This window comes from Eucyclogobius newberryi, unplaced genomic scaffold (assembly GCF_026437365.1).
Source record: "Eucyclogobius newberryi isolate DKJ021-1_F unplaced genomic scaffold, fEucNew1.0.hap1 SCAF_19, whole genome shotgun sequence".
Lineage (NCBI taxonomy): Eukaryota > Metazoa > Chordata > Actinopteri > Gobiiformes > Gobiidae > Eucyclogobius > Eucyclogobius newberryi.
In genome coordinates, this window is record NW_027315823.1 from 33650916 (window position 1) to 33667837 (window position 16922).

General features: G+C 38.8%; 3 protein-coding genes across 5 annotated transcripts in view; 1 reads left to right on the forward strand and 2 right to left on the reverse strand.

The window, feature by feature from the left end:
- Positions 1-1871: 1871 nt before the first annotated feature.
- Positions 1872-3540, reverse strand: vhl (von Hippel-Lindau tumor suppressor). The gene is made up of 3 exons (XM_072452728.1): positions 3297-3540; positions 3082-3204; positions 1872-2433 (listed from the first exon to the last, which is right to left on the reverse strand). Exons 1-3 carry the CDS (start codon positions 3484-3486, stop codon positions 2237-2239), a joined length of 510 nt encoding a protein of 169 aa, XP_072308829.1. The 5' UTR covers positions 3487-3540; the 3' UTR covers positions 1872-2236.
- A 914-nt stretch (positions 3541-4454) lies between these two features.
- Positions 4455-6388, forward strand: LOC140366063 (vasopressin V2 receptor-like). Its single transcript, XM_072452727.1, has 2 exons — positions 4455-5304; positions 5685-6388. Exons 1-2 carry the CDS (start codon positions 4491-4493, stop codon positions 5927-5929), a joined length of 1059 nt encoding a protein of 352 aa, XP_072308828.1. The 5' UTR covers positions 4455-4490; the 3' UTR covers positions 5930-6388.
- Positions 6389-13927: 7539 nt separating this feature from the next.
- crbn (cereblon) overlaps positions 13928-16922 on the reverse strand; it is a 24414-nt gene continuing 21419 nt past the window's right edge. For all 3 annotated transcript variants that reach the window (XM_072452726.1, XM_072452725.1, XM_072452724.1), the window contains exon 11: positions 13928-16804. In XM_072452726.1, the coding sequence (XP_072308827.1) occupies positions 16621-16804 (184 nt within the window). In that variant the 3' untranslated portion in view covers positions 13928-16620. The remainder of the gene's footprint in view (positions 16805-16922) is intronic.

The following is a 16922-nucleotide window of genomic DNA, read 5'->3' on the forward strand; positions in this document are numbered from 1 at the left end:
TATTTGGTAAAATTATACATAGATACACTACAGGTTATAAAGTTATTGAGAATTGATTAAAACCCAGGATTATATATAATGTCAAACTTTTGGTAGTCCCAAATAAGTCTTATAGGCACCAAAGTTGTGCACTTTACCTGCAAGAGAAAAAAAAAGCATTAGACTTTATTAGATTTATAATTTCTCAAGCCTTAAATCATTAGTTTGTTATTTTTAAATGTTTGATTATTTAACCGGTGTGTATTTTTGACATGTAGTAGGGGTTAAAGTTAGGACAAGTTGCCATTAGATCTCCTGTTGCAAATACACGTGAACATTGCACTGCTCTGATACTTATTCTGCAGGTGACAAATTGCTTTACAGTGCGAGTTTGGGCGTTAGTACTTACACTTTGGAGCCTTCTTCTCAATGAGCCAGTAGCAAAAGCCCAATCGCGCCCGGTCATTGTAAACATTTCTGTAATGGGACGTGCTATAAACTGAAGAAGAGGTTTTTGGCCTGGAAGGAGTTGCACCTAGAGGAAAAGCATAGTCTAAAAGCACTAGTGATAGCAGACGACGTTAAATGTGTAAAGATGGTGATTCTGGTTATAAAATATCTACTGGTGGTACTACTCTGTACACTTGCCTGTTTTGAACTGTATAGCCATATCAGGTTTTCTTTAGTTTCATTATGGTCAAGGTTTAGGTTTGGATAAGTTCTAGTTTAATTTGGTCTTTCTGTTTTTGTCCAGGTTTAGTTTATCCATTTACCAGTACTTGTACAACATCTGGTATATAGTGTGACCACCTCAAATAGTCCCCCCAGTAAAAGTGGGACTAGTTGTAAAATGTTAGTGAGTACACCCAAAACTTCTTGATTTTCTTTGCAGGTAATTGTATGTCCTTGTGTTTTCTACACTAATTTATCTTTTTTAATACAATTTATGTGGCTAAACTAACAAGTAGTTGTCACCCAATAAACATAACCGGTCAGTGATATTCCTACTCAATACATTTATTTTCTGAAGCACACTTAATGACTTACTACTACGGTGTAATACTATGTCTGGTTGGTGATTCCCGTCCATTTTCAGACGAGGCAATGTGCTCTTGTCCATCGATTCACATATGTTAGCTTCTGTCAAAATAATAATCCAAATAATAAAATCCAGACTTCCTTTTCGGCTCCCACTTTAGATGTGAAATCTTTACAAACCCGTTTTCTTCAGTAAAGTAGTCGGCATTGTCGATATATAATCTGGTACCTGCGTGGAATAAAGTTAAAAATCAGTTTGTCGTTCTTCAAATTTAAGTATTTCCCATCTTGACACGCATATAGAAGACCCTATTGAAAGAGGCACATTCATCATTGGAAAACATTTTTTCATTTGATTTGTCTTGTCTATGTTTATCTTTTGAGGAACACCGTGTACTAGATGTCTATTAGTGTTTGTTCTTACCATTGTTTTCATCTTGGTCCAGTGATCAGTTTGAAGATGCGGCAAAGCAACCGGGTGAGTCCGTGGCCAACATGTCATGCTGGTGAAGGATGTTGAAGTACAGTGAATATTAATCTGACTATTGACTTAGGTACAATATGTCAGACTCTATACAAATACTGAACATGTGTGCGAGACAAACTTCAGAGTCTCTAATAACTTACTGCGCCTGTCTGAAGCGATTTGAGTCCCATGTTTTTTTCTTGATTACAGTCTGCATTTTGCTGGGCGACTGTTCTTCGTTGCAGTAAACTGTACTGCAGCAAGTAAGACACGGCTTCAGTTACAGCTGTCCCTTAGCAACGTGTTCGTCAACAACCCTGCACCTATTTTCTCACTCAGCCTAAATGCACATTCTCAACCAGGCAATAATAAATATTAAACAGACAAATTCCAGTGTACAGTTTAATCAAAAGTTGCTAACTCTAGACTGCATAATTATACTGGCTTAAGATACATAATATACTACTCAATTAAATTGTATGTTTTTTTTTCTTAAATGGTTCCCTACTATAAAAATAATACAATCTACTTAATATTTGCACAAAGCAATTTATATAAAAATTAAACAGTTTTATGATGCCAAAAATAACCCAGCATTATTCCAATTTTCATATTTAAGAATATAGGGTTTTAAAAAGTCTTTGAAATGGGAAAATATGACTCTTTTGCCAGAAGTTAATCAGTCATTAAATAGGTATATCAGTAATTTTGTTTGGTCCCAGTCCAAGTTGAATCCATTGTTCTCACATTCTCTCATGTTCCTTCTCTGCCCTGTATAGTGTCCAGAAGATGCTGTTCCACGCGTTGGTTCATGCGCCTCAGGTCTTTCACTGTGCTGGGCTTGTCCTCCAGTTCCTCGTGCAGACAGTGAGCAATGTCTAACCTCCTGAAGTCCTCCTGTCCGACCAGTCGGCGTATCACCTGAAGAGCGCGATCCTTCAGTGTGTACACTGCAAAAAATAACAATCAAGGGGTGATTAAATTCGGTGCAACCCTTTTGCTTTTAAAAATCACAAGCAATGTTGAAAGAACAGAAAACACAAAGTTTGTACTGGCCTAATACACTGGGGTCATGGGATTACTGCAGGTCACAGGATTTCCATGGGACTAGTGTAAATTATGCTCTGGTTTAATATTTGATAACCAAGAGCATGAGGAAGGCCCCTGGAAGCCACCTCTTCCTCCTCCTCCTCCTCCTCCTCTGTGTCTGTGTCTGTGTCTGTGTCTGTGTGTGCGCGTGCGTGCGTCAGAGTGCACGTCAGTGGGGAGACAGAATAATGGGACTGTGGTGGTAAAAAATATTTTGGCCTCAACAACAGCAGGTTTCAAATGTAGTGAAATAAATCTGTCCAGAGCTGCTCATTGCTCACGTTTGAGCAGATGTGATGAAGGATGCTCTAGTGAAGAGAAACAGAAATGTTGCTTGAATTTCTTTATTGAAGAATTAACAGTGGAATATTAGAGATAGTATAGTGTATATGATAACATTATTTTATATTTACATTTGTTCGTTTACAGTGGGTCTACATTATAGATGCTTCTTTCTTTGAGTTAAAAAGGACAGGAGTGTTGGGAGTGTGATACATGTGATACCATACCTGGTAAAGTGATTTTTGCTATTGTGGGGTTTCCATTCGCTTCTGGTGTGGGGAGAAACAGGGCTTTGCTGTTCACTTTCATTGGATCATCTGTCTCAGAATCTCTGAAAAGCCACGGGTGACCTGAACAGCAATGACACAAATAACGCTACTTTAAAGTCCAAATAATTATTAAAACATGGCACATTGTATTTGATAAAGAATCGTGTGTTTACCTACGAAAGTGCCCATCTCTCTGCCAGTGCCTGGCTGCAAGACTGGGTACGGTCGAGGTTCTCCATTGAAGTTCACCCACAGCGGCTGCACCGCACGAGCAGTGCAGTTACAGAAAACGGCACTGACCGGGACCCTGGTGTTTAAGGAGCGGACCAGCGGCAGCTCCTGAACCCCGTCCTGCTGCGGCATCAGTGTCGAAGCTAACGCGTATGCCGCTAGCACTAACCTTGTGCTGGGCTTTATGCGTAAATAAAGCCAATATGTAAATAAAAAAAACAAGTAGATTTATGATTTGGTTACAATTTCAACTTTGTAGATGAACGTTACACCGTGAAAAGAAAATAAACGCCAGTTTAAACATGTTTTACAACTCGTCGACTGTGCTCCTGCCTCTTCCTCTGTGTTGTTTACATGGGTACTTCCGGTATGACGTCACGAAATGTAGTTTTGTGCTTTGTGATTGGTCAAACTGGCAAAAGTGAAAATATCCTCCGAATAAATGTACGAATTAATCATAATGTGTCAGAAATCTAACTGATCCCAAAATGATTATATTGTGGGGTACTATATACACGTTTCTTTATTTTGTTTAACCTTTACGCCATTATCCATGTCGATTGAACTACGTCTCATTTACAACGACCACTTGTTTTAATTGGGGATTATTATTATTATTATTTTCTTTTTAACAGATTTGTATTTTATTTTATGTCTCTTAAATTTATTTTTGATAACTCTACACGTCATGTCTGTAACGAAAACAAATTCCCCTGAGTATGAATTAATTAAATAATTCTGAAATGGGTGTGTTATTTTTGGCTAGAGGCATGTAAATGTGAAAATATTCAAAAAATAAAAGAAAACATCAATAATAATAATAATAATAATAATAATAATAATAATAATAATAATAAAAACATTTAATTGCACTACATTTAAATGAATAAATCACATTTTGTCACCAGCGCAGACTTGATCCAGTGCAGAATGTAGACTGGCGCCCCTCCCAGGTCCTTCTCACATAAAAAGCTCTGCCTCACAAGAAAAGTGTAATTAGGATCAGAGCAATTTTAGAGATCAGAGAGATGAAGTACTCTTTCACCTTACACCTATTTCATTGTAAACTAAACTTTATGATGCATTTATAGGTGTTGTTTTTCTTTGAACAGTGTGGCGATTTAGAGCTGTGAACAATGCATACAGTCAACAGCAGTGGTTTCTCGGAGTACATTCCCCGGGACGAATATCTGGCCAAGGTAGAGATAGCGCTGCTCGGGTTGATTTTCGTGGCCGCGGCCATCCTCAACACTGCGCTCCTGTGCGTCCTGTGGAGGCAGCGAAAGCAGATGACCAGGATGCGCGTCTTCGTCTTCCACCTGTGCCTCGCGGATTTAGTGGTCGCGTTTTTCCAAGTTTGTCCGCAGCTTTTGTGGGACATCACTGATCGATTCGTCGGCCCGGACTTGATTTGCCGCCTCGTCAAGTATCTGCAAGTTCTCGGCATGTTTTCCTCCACGTACATGATCGTCGTGATGACCGTGGATCGTTACCAAGCCGTGTGCAACCCGATGGTGAAGTTCCAGCGAGCGCGCACACGCTTCAACATCCCCGTGTGCGTTGCGTGGTGCGTCTCTCTCGTGGGAAGCGTGCCGCAAATCTTTATTTTCTCCCAAGTCGAAGTCGAACCGGGAGTTTTTGATTGCTGGGCGACGTTTATCCAGCCGTGGGGACTGCAGACGTATGTCACTTGGACCACCCTGGTGATATTCGTGTTGCCTGTGATCACGGTCATGTTTTGCCAAGTGCGTATTTGTCGAGCCATCCAGATCAACTTGTACCAAAGGGCTCCGCTGGCGCACAGGGCGAGCGGCGTGGCTGGGATGTCCAAAGCCCGGGTCAAGACGTTGAAGATGACGGTGGTGATAGTGTTGGCTTATGTCATCTGTTGGGCACCCTTTTTCACCGTCCAACTGTGGTCTGCGTGGGACAACAATGCACCAAAAGAAAGTAAGTTAGGCTTTGATTCGTGCCATGTTTGGATATTGTTTGTTTAAAATGCCAAGGAAAGGTTGACATTTTACACTAAAAGTAGAATGTTGTTATTATCTAACTATTTTGGTAATTATATTGAAATGAATTACATTTACGCACAGACTGTGAAGAGAATTTGCATCACATTTTCGTACACCTTTCTTTATTTTTGTAACAAGGGTAGTGTGAAATTAGGTTTATATTGGTGGTGTTGCAAATATGTGCCATCTAACTTTTACGTACAAGTGCCAAATGGTTCTGAGATTACGCAGAGCTCCATAGGATCTCCATAGGAACTCCTTGATAATAGTGCAAGTGGTAAAATTACACTGTGCATATGTTTTCTATCATTTCAGCTGCTACTTTCACCATCCTGATGTTGCTGGCAAGTCTGAACAGCTGCGCAAACCCTTGCATTTACCTCATGTTCAGCGGCCAGATGCCCAAAAGGCTGCTGACCTTCTTGTGCAAGCGTCACGGGGAAGGTAGAGACTCCATGCACGAAGAGGCGACGCTGGTCAGCGCCTTGTACATGAGCTTCAGGAATGTGTCTATATCTAAAAAAGGAGAACTGAATCCCCTTGACACCGGCGAGACATAAGAAGAGGAGACCGTGACATTTGAGAATGAAGTTTGAATTGTCCTGAACTTTCTTTGACCAAAACGAGAAAAGGTCACTGAGATGTAAGGCTGTCTATTGTCACAATCCTTCAGACACATTGTAACGAGAGTCTATGGCAATGATGAAGATGTATCCTTTCTGAAAGTGGTGGTTCTGTCTTGTTAAAGTAAAAAAAAAGTTCAAAATAAATGAATGTTTGTCGCTCAAAGTAGTTATTTATGTTCCTTTTTTGGAAGGAAATGGGCTGATGGATGGAGGCACTTTAAATGGAGATTTGTACAGTCCTAAGCCACAAAGGTTAGTCAGGCTCCAGAAGGACATGTATTGATTGTACTATATTTCAGATTTAATATATAAAGATTGTGAAAATTCAAGAAAATATGTTGTAAAGCTCTACATAAAACTGCATTGCATTTTCATGCTTGTAAGTCTTGTATGATATTTCATTTGTATTGTTCTTGAATTTAATAAAGTGTTGTGGAACCTTACTATTGTTTTCTACCTACCAATTATATACAAAATATATACATAAACCTTGCCCCAGCTGCATGCAACATGGTCTAACCTCACCTTGTAATACATTTTGAACTATAGTATGGCCTATACTACACGAAAAAGTACATTATTACATATTATTAAAAAAGATATACCTATTATTAGGAGGCTTTATGATTGCACCTGGATACAAGCTTCAAACAAACAAGGACAAATCACATGGAAAGATGATTGAGCCCATTGATAAAAACCCTGGGAACAAATTACTTACAGACACAATTTACTTCAATTATCAAGCCCTATTTATAGCTCCAGTTTATCTATAAATCATCTTTATGGATGATACGAGACATGGTTTCATTACATCTCCATTTACTATAATTGTTTATCATTGAAAGACCCAAAAAAATAGAGTGTAATTATAATAAGTTGTTGTTTTCTCCTCCTGTAAAAGTATATTTTGGCACCCGATGAGAGAAGTAGGTGAGTAAGGTGATAGTAGTAGTGCAGACAGCAGTTTTGGGTTGTCACTGCTACAGCTTACTCTGGACCTGATCAAACAGAGACAGACACAGCCCAAGTCATAAACAGTAACAGCATGTAACAGGAGTATATAGAGCATAAGAGCATACAAACACGGGTCAGAGAACAAGTCAGTTAGTTATTATACAAATGGGTCTAGGGTTGAAATTTAGGCCACTAAAAGGTGCTCTATGTAACTTTTCTGGTGAAGAGGACACGTCAATTGCTTTTCTCGAGGAAGATGTCATTGCTTTGACTGGAATGTTCCACAATACATCATTAAACTTCGCTTGCATTTAATTACAGGTGTTTTAAGTGTCTTACACGCTTGTACACGCTTGCGATCACATCTCCATGGAAACTAGCATGGGGCGGACCCCTCACCAGAAAATGATGCTTATGCTACCACCTCAAAACGGTGATATCTCATTTCCTTATGTTGACCGAGGTTTGTTTGATGTTTTGTTTTTGAGCAAAATAGATCACATAATAACACTTGGAGCAGCTTGGGAAAGCACACCAGACACAAGTTGAACACTCAAACTTCACACAGAAAGGTTGCATGAGGTTATTTGAAGGGGACGTTTTGCTGTGAGTTTATGTAAGTAACTGAATAGAAACCCTCTGACTGAAATATTTGTAAAAGCATATAAATCAGAACCTTTAGGGGAATATCTACTATACTATCTACTATATTTATTAGCAATAAATGGGAAAGAGAAGCTAATTTTGTTTTTACAGATGAAGAATGGGAAAAGCTACGTACGTCTCAATGGGGCACCACAAAATCACATGTTTGGAGAGAGTTCTGTTCAGTGCCCCTTTAATATTCACAAGAACATTTTAACAGTCCCAAAACACATAATGTGTTTTGGGACTGTCCTGTTCCTCAGAAATAGTAGACTGAGATTAACAGTGCGATGCAGTCAGTTTTTTCCTTAGCCATCACACTCCATTTCAGATAAATGTATTTGGGGCCTGTGAAAAATCTCCCTCCTCTTGGCTGCACCTTACTTTGTCCCTAAAGGTATGATTATCAGACCCATTCAGCCGTTCTTCCTTTGTCCTGTGCCGAGCTGAGGCTGGCTGCTGTTATGGAGCGTTCCAATGACAGTGAGTTAAATCCAATCCAATTAACCATGTTTGTTCTTCTTCTGCCTTATTAAGTTTACCACTGCCCTTTATCACTAATTAATTTGTTCTAGTCTTCTGTAGAACAACTACTACTCCATAATCCCCACTCCACGCCAATGCATGCCGTTAATTTAGTTTAATGTACTTTAAACCAGAATTAATAAGGATATGAAAGCTAGAAACAAAATTATTTCAGTGCCCAAAAATTGCTATGGACACAATAAATGTATACTTCTGGAACATACTTTGATAATTGTTGCACCTTAACGCCAAAGCAAGTTCCTAGTTTGTGAATTTAGTTATTAGTTAAGTTAGTTAACTTTTCTGATTTTGATACTTCTGGCCGTAGCGAAAAAGGCAATTACAAAAAAAAATCGATGACACAAACTGACCCGATGATTAATGACTGAAATAATAATGGACATTCTAAAAATTTAGAAAATTACATTCGGACATTTTACAGACTTTGAACCAATTGTTCTGTGTTTATTTTTGTTGTATAAAAATAAAAGGGTCAAATGGAGAGGATACCTTTTCCTATAAAGTGTTGTATACCACAAAGCTAGTTGACTGATAAAACATTTGGTCATTCATTGCGAATTATATTATATTGTACAATATAAATTCACACACAATTTCGAAAATACATATCTCTGAATTTAGCAGCTCCTTCACCTAAAAACAAATTGCTATGATAGTTTGATTTTCAACCGTTAAGAATAGAAAAACAACTAGAGTGCTTTTGATTTTCACTTCAAGTGCTCAGTGTGCCTGAAACCTTTTGTAATCAGACATAATGAACTTGCGTTACTAATATTCTTGGGAGAGACACTTTGAGAGAGTGCTGTAGCAAAGGGCTAAGACCACTTTACAATGTTGAGCATTATTCACTCACTCCACACTCTGCGCCATCAGCCCCTCCCACCACCATCACCACCACCATCACCACCAGCATTCCACACCTTATTCATCCAAGATGATGTGGCAGAAGTGTCTTGCCTAAGGACACAATGCCTGTTTGCACTAGAGCCACTGCTTCCTTTGCCTGGCAGTGCCATCATCCAGTACCTTGTATATTACATAAAGTATTGTCTGATTAAGTGCCAGATAATGGCTGCTTTACTGTAACGTCTGGTTTTCCCAGCCGTCCCCAATCCAAATACTGACCAGGCCCAACGTCTGGCTTCCAAGATCAAACGAGATCAGGCTTTGACAAGGAGCTTTGGTCACAATTATTCAATAAATACAATATATGATACAGTCTCTTTTGTGTGGCGTTTTCACAGTGTTTTCATGTCATATTGTAGGCTATAATTGGGTAGCTATGAGATAGTGTAGTGTAGAGGCTAATTTGCCCTGCCAAAACAGCTACTACTGGTTGAAGGTATACAAAAATTGTTAAGCATCAAAGGATCAAAAATTAGTCCAGTGAAGTAATTAAAATGTATTTATTTGGCTGACCTTTGCCACGTGTTATAGCATATGACTCTGCACCAAGCCCCGGGAGGACAAGAGTCCTTATCCAGTTATATTAATAGATCCATGCGCTGCACCTACACCTGATGCCAATTTCCTGCTCTTTTTATATGTTTCCGTATAAGTCAATGGTCAAACTGCATGTGAATAAAGTTGAGGAAACATCTTCTTCCTCCATCTTCAGATTCGCTGGGTCGACCTCAGGAACAGTGTGCGACTCCAGAGCCGAAGCAAGTTCCTGGTTTGTGAATTTTGTTCACTGACAATGGCAATAAATAGATTGATGGGAGAAATTGGGGCTCCTAAAAAAACACCCAGACACCAGAAAACAGTTTCCCTTGACGTTTTGCCATACTAAAAGTTTTATATTCCTTATCTCAAAGAAACTATATGTACACTGCACTATAAAGCCAAATCAGTTCATTTAGTTCATATGGTTTTGAGATGGTTAGTTTTTCTTATTGGTTAATGATTACTGTTTATTTTTTACTTTCACTCATCCAAAGGTGCAATATATAACTTTTCAGATGCAGCTTTAATTCAGGTGTTTTTATGGTTTAAACACATCACATGCATTACTGTCGGCTCTTACTGCTGTTTGGCCTGTGGGATCCGCATGCTTGTCCTCATGGATGTTTAATGCCATACTGGGGAACATTCTAGCCATTAAAAGTAATGGTAGTGTTATCACCATGTCACTACCAATTAAGTTTTTTGATACTAAGGAATATTCTTGATTTGTTTTAAACAGATTTCGATACGACAATGATAATAAACACTTTTTATTTAGACAATAGACTTTAATTTTTAACACAAAATATGTATAGTGTCGTGTGGTCTTATACTTTTGACTTTTTGGAGAGACAAACCTGTAGCATACCTTGCTTTAAGTGAAAAAGAACCAAATCAAACCACTGCATTGCCCCAGTTTCAGCATTTCTCTGAATTTGCTTCATTCAGTCCGATGTACCAAGAGCAGGGCCGGCCCAGCCTATAAGCGAACTAAGCAGCCGCGTAGGGCCCCGAGGCGTTAATAGGGCCCCCAATCTGGCAACCCGTCTTATGCGAAGTGCAAGCGCAGCGTGCGCCACTAGTGTAGTGGCGCTGATAGCGCGGCAGCGCACACAGCGGTAACATATAACGCACAAACCGCATTTATTTGTAATGACAATCTGGCAACCAAGGCACCAGACCTGCGCTGATTGGGCAACTTCATTGTGCGCGAGGAGCTCGAGAGCAAAACATAAAAAACAACAGAACGTGGTCCTCATGTCCAGAAGAATATATCCCCCCGATGCCGAAAAACGAAAGAAGAAACTTCTTGACGATGTAAAGAAACTGCAAACTCAACAACACTCTCCAGGTATTGAACTTCTCTTACAAAGAGACGGTTAATGCTGCTGTTTGAAACAACACGATTCTGTCACGTTAGTTCGCTCAGGCTGGAGGCGACGAGAGCTCTGCCCCGCGCGCATAATGTGTCTGAATGAAAGATAATAAGCTTCACATTTACACCAGCCCGGTCGTGTCAGCTGCAGGTGAGGCCGGGGAGGGGCGTCTATGGCCCAGGTCACTAAGAGGCGGAGATCCGGTCCGGACGAGCGCCGTCTCGTCCAGAACCTCTGACGTGAAACTTTGGAGTGAACAGTGTGCGGCCCTGTCCCGGGCCCCTGTCCCGGGCCCCTGAGCAGCCTCAGTCAGAGATGAGCGGGTTTGAGTTTGCGTCCCTCTCTCTCACATCACCATGTGTGAGATCAATCGTGACTCGTGTCTGTTTTACTTTGACTTCTTAACGTGGAATAAGAGGAACGTAAAGGTTTATGCATGTAAGGTCCATCAGCCAATCACATCGCAGCATTGTTTCATGCAGGAGTCCAGTGTGTGATGTTCTGATCAGAACAAACATGACATTACATTTATTTAAAAAGCATCATTAGACTATTTGTTATAAATCATAATAAATTGATAGTGAAAAATAACCAGACATATTATGATTACGTCTGTCATAGAATAATACTATATATTTTTATATAAAAGTGGCAAAGTTGCAGAAACGCAGTCTCTTCACTATAGCGAGGTTTAGACCTTCACTTCTAGTTCTGTTCATTCTCTGGGAATAACATGTTTGCACTGTGCAGCTTTATGAGTGTTATCAAGCAATGCTTATGCCATTTGTTTAATTTAACATAACTTGTTTTGTCACTTTGGCAAGAAGGAACAGTTGGGAGCTGTAAAAGATAAATTAGTAAGGATAACTATTACTTTTACATTTTCAGTTAAAATGAATAAATTTGACCATAATTATTTTTCATAGCCAATATTGTATTAAGTAATTAAGTACACTAATGTATTAATAACTGGCTTTAGTCATTTTCTCCTGGCACAGTTTCATCACATCATCATTTTATAACATTACAACCTCAACATTTTACTCTTACTTTAGCCGGCTGGACCACATTAAAATGCACCAGAAGACCCAAAAAAGGTCATTAATTTAAACTAATGTTCTAATGTGGCTTTAGACCCTTAACGCCCCCAAATACGCCCAAAAACATATCTGGGACGTGTGTTATTTGTACAGGGAGTAGAGGTGATGTCAGCAGAATACCAAGTTGCATTGTGGGATTTAAGTTATCAATATTTGAGCTTGTGAGGTGTTGAGAATAAACTAACTGGCAAACGGATGCCCTGGAGTTTTGGTGCTTTGTTTGCGTTGAAGAAAGTTCCCATATGTGAATTGTTTACTGACAATGGCAATAAAACTGATTCTGATGACGTGGTGAGGGGCCCCCAAAAATGTTTTCGCTTAGGGCCCCCTGAAGGCTTGGGCCGGCCCTGACCAAGAGAAACTGGATCAGCTCACAAAGACTGTCCAGACCAGTTTTGTGTTTTTGCAGTACCTTGTTCTCATGTTCTGCACATTAACTCCAAATATTCCCCCGCTCTCTTTTGTCACATTCTCTGCACCTTTTTATGTTTTATTGGCCAAAACTGGATTTACTGTTAAGTCTCTGGCCTCATGCCGGGATCTGCCTTTATGGCCCTCACATGTACCTGAGCGTGATGGGGCAAATGCAGAAATTATGTTAAGATATGCAAACTCATGAACGTCCAGAGCCATAAACATGTTTATTAATCAAGCGCGACAGATAATGTGAGCACAATCAGTTCGGCTTCTGTCACCTGGAGATCAGCGCGGAGGTGATTTCACGCTAGAGTTTTAGTGTTTAATTGTGAAGGTTCAGGCAAGAAGTAAGTAAGTCAATCCCAAGGACTGATTACACAATTTGGAATGCATTTGTGGGAAATGTTTAAGTATTTGTGCTTTTCCAATTTTTTCTGTTTATATTGGCCAAAAAGGGTGAGAAATATTAGTTGTTAAGCAGAATTAGTTCTATGATTTTGAGTTGTTAATATGAAGCCTCAGAGCAGAGGTGATTTCACGCTCATGTTCTAGTGTTTAATTGTGAAGTTCCAGGTAAGAAGGGAATGCAGTTTAATTCATGTTTATTTGATTATTAGATTGTCAGATTGATTTGCATAATAATGTACCCTATTTTGTTCAGATATTTGATTTTCTCTTTCAAGATAATTTACATTTTTAGTTTTAGTATGTTGATCGAAATGTATAACCAGTGTTCTGCTTGATTCAATACATTTTATTCATATTATAATATTATTAAGAACATTTTCACTACAGGGACATTGAAGTCCATCTACACTGCAAATTGCGCAATTTCAATCACTTAAATCCAGACCAAAAAAAAAAATCGAATTTATAATCTTGTTTTAAGACATTTCTAGTTAATTCCTAACTAACTAAGATATTTTTGTCTAAAACAATTGTTTTTCTTTCTTTTTTTAATGTTTTGGCCCAAAAGGCTTTATTGGACTGGAAAGGTAGGCGTGAAATGGGGATGAGAGAGATGGGAGGACATGCAGTTTATTGTCAGAGTCGAGATTTGAACTCATGACACTGCGTCCGGCAGCACTTGGAGCCTGGCATACGTGTGCTTTGTCACTTGACCACTGGAAAGAACAAACAAATGTGTTTTTCTTGTTTTAAAAAGGTGTATTTTGCATATTCATGGTCCTTTTTTTTCAACATTGATTTTTTATTCAACTATGTGGTTGTTTTGATGTTTCATTGTGCATTTGTTTTGCACATGTCCATCCAACTGCAAAATGTAAAGTAAACTCAAATGATTGAAAACAAGTGGCTTGGAATAGTCTTTCTTATTTAACACAAAAAAGCATGACATTTCTTCTTCTAAAATCTGAACTCTGCTCCACACGCTTTTACCGACCGCGGAAGAAAATAATTTGCTTCTGAGAAAGTAATAGAGGCAATTTCACATATTGACACCAGTTTTATTACTTGAGATTGTACATTTGTCGTTTTCAATCATGAGAGTCAAGACTATTGATTTATTCTTAACAAAGTTTTGCAAATGGAGAAAAAAAATGTGATATGGAATATAAATTAGCCAAGTTTCCTCTGTGCCATAAGACGTGCTGTTCTCGTTGTGGAACCAACTGAGACAAATTATTATTGATCTTCATCTAATGTTGTGAAAAGTCTTCCAAACAATAAAATGTAAGCTATGAACAGGAGCAGAAGGCTGTAAAGAGCATTGCTTTACACAAACACATTAAAAGTACATGTAAATCTCTGTGAATCTCAATAACAGTTGTCGTGAATGTTACAGCGCTCTCCAGTAACTGACACTTCTAACAATAATGTTTTTACAGTTTCAGGTATCATCCTTACTTTCTTATTCTTACAAGGAGGCCTAAACTTAAACTTATTCATCTTTTAATGTATCACTTTTCAACTCAAAGAGGACTTGTTCCAACCAGGGATGTCACAATATCAAAATAGGCGAATAAAAAGTTATTTACCGGTACATTTAGGTCTATTTTTGTGCAATAGATAGAACTGAAAAGACTTAATTTTGCGTCTAAAAGTGGTCAAAAATATAATTTAGTTCTTACGATGATTTGTGACTTGAACAATCACGATTAAGTAAATTTTTATTATTATTGTTGTATCCTTTCATTAGAATGATAAGAATTTATGTGATGCTGGAGTTTTAGCAGTGACTGGACAGTTTAATCTGTCTATTCACTTGTGCAGAAGCCATTTAGAATAAGTGTAGGCATTAGGGATGTAACAATAACCTAAATATCATGATATCGCATTGTTAAGTCTTATCAGTAAAATCATTCGCTGTCAAAATATATTGAACCAAAAGCTCTTTTGCTTATGTGCAGAGGGAACAGAAACCTTGATCCTTTGATCTAAAAGGGCTAAATAATATTTACTTCATGTTTGAGTGCACTGAAATGGAGCAAACGCTTTTGGAATATGTCACTTATTATTTGTTCCAAAGGCTTTCAAGGAATTTTAAAAGAAAAAAAATGTTGCAATATTGTATCGAGAGACTTGGCTATTGTTACATTCCTAGAATAAAAGCATTTTTAACAACAAACCAGCATGAGGATGGATGAGGTTATGGTGGTCTAAGTGACCATCAGAAACTACAATAAAATGTCAGCAATATCACGACATACTGTAATTTCTCACTGGTGCATTATTAATGGAGAGCAATGTAAACGACACATGCACGGACAGATATTGACTGTTAATCCAAGATATTCTGCAACAAACCAAAATTGACTTCTAAGTTTTAAAATGATCAAATGTTTAAAACCTCGACATCTTTTTGTCAATTCCAAAACAGAAAACACGCGCACATACAGAGACCAAAAAACACCCTCTCAACAGCGATGGAAGCAAACAAGATTGGCCTTTAAAAACACAGACATAGCTCTGCGGTTGCATCCTGTCCAGACGTTTGTTCGCCAAGAGATCACCGGCGTCGCGCTCGTACGGCGACAAATTTGGTGACGTCTTTCTCTTATAAAAATACAATATTACATTCTTATTATACACTCCTAGTTCATCATGAAATCAAAGAAAATGCAAACACATTTTGAGCTGTAGCATTTGACCAGGACATATTTGAAGGACAGATGTTTGATTATCCTTCTTGAAATACTTGAACTTTACACCTTGGACTCTTTCACTTTGCATCCTTGAGGAAAAACAAGGCTGCACACAAGGTGAATTGAACTATATTTTCCAAGTTGAAGCTTCAGATTTGTCACAATACTAACATTTCACTGTTCACAAAACTGTATTTTGATACGGAATAAGCTCAATGCCACAAAAGAGCCATTTTTCCCCCAGACAATAGAATGTCATTTTCAACAATAATAGTACCACTTTATTAATGTCACCATGTGGTTTTAGAGTTCAAGGACATAATAAACTTATTCAGGAAAGGTCCAATTGTGTCTTGTTTTTGTGATTTTGTGTAGTATGGACGCTTTGTTTTGACGCTACTTGTAGCGTTAATTAGTATCCGACTTTCGATCATTTTGACAAACATAATTTCGGGAAAAGGCTCTGTACCATCTACTATCTTATAATGATTTTGATACATTTTTGATTAGAATGTAATTTTCAACACAAACTGATCAGATGAATATCTAGTTTCGATACTAGTTTTAGTATCGAGAATCAATCCCTTGACAACTTAACGAGCGACTGACGAATGTAATATTAGAGTCTAAGCATTAGCAATATTAGCAACACAGCTAATAGATGAATATGTTTGGTATTTTAAGGTTAATTTGTACAACCCTATCCACTTTGTCGTGTAAAACAACTGAATAATTTGCGGTTTGGTGATAACAAAACCATCTTTACATCCTTGTGTGCAGTTTCTTTGTTCAAGTGTGGAAGGTCTATTTCTGTCCTTGTCCTTCGCCAAGATCTTACGACGCTCAAAGCACATCGACAACATGCCCCTTTTCAAATCGTTTCACGGCATTTAAACGACCTTTAACCTTTCCCTAATATGATGGATTTGTCCGCAGGGGTGACAGGCGCGGAGCAGGGCATCGATTGCTGCGTTTCCGCCACAGACCGGTCTCGCTTTCAGGGTTTCGCGGGTTGCATTTCGAGCGGATGGAGGTCACAGGCAGAGGAGTCGTGAGTTGTCCCCGGCCTCCTCGCCTTCGCCCGGCGGGATTCTGGGTAAGAGGGCGGAGCGCGTCAAACCCCAAAACCGCTGAGGAGACAAGTCTTTCTTTGTGGCGGTGAACTTCCAGCCCATGTGAGAGCCACAGGTCCGGCACTGAGCGATGGTCCAGGCGTAACTGGCGGGGAACAGAGGGCGGGGCTTTACTTTTGATTAAAACAAACATAAGATTGAACACTGATGAAGGCTTTTCTGCAACAGTGATTCCCAAACTGTGAAATGACGAGTGCTATAGT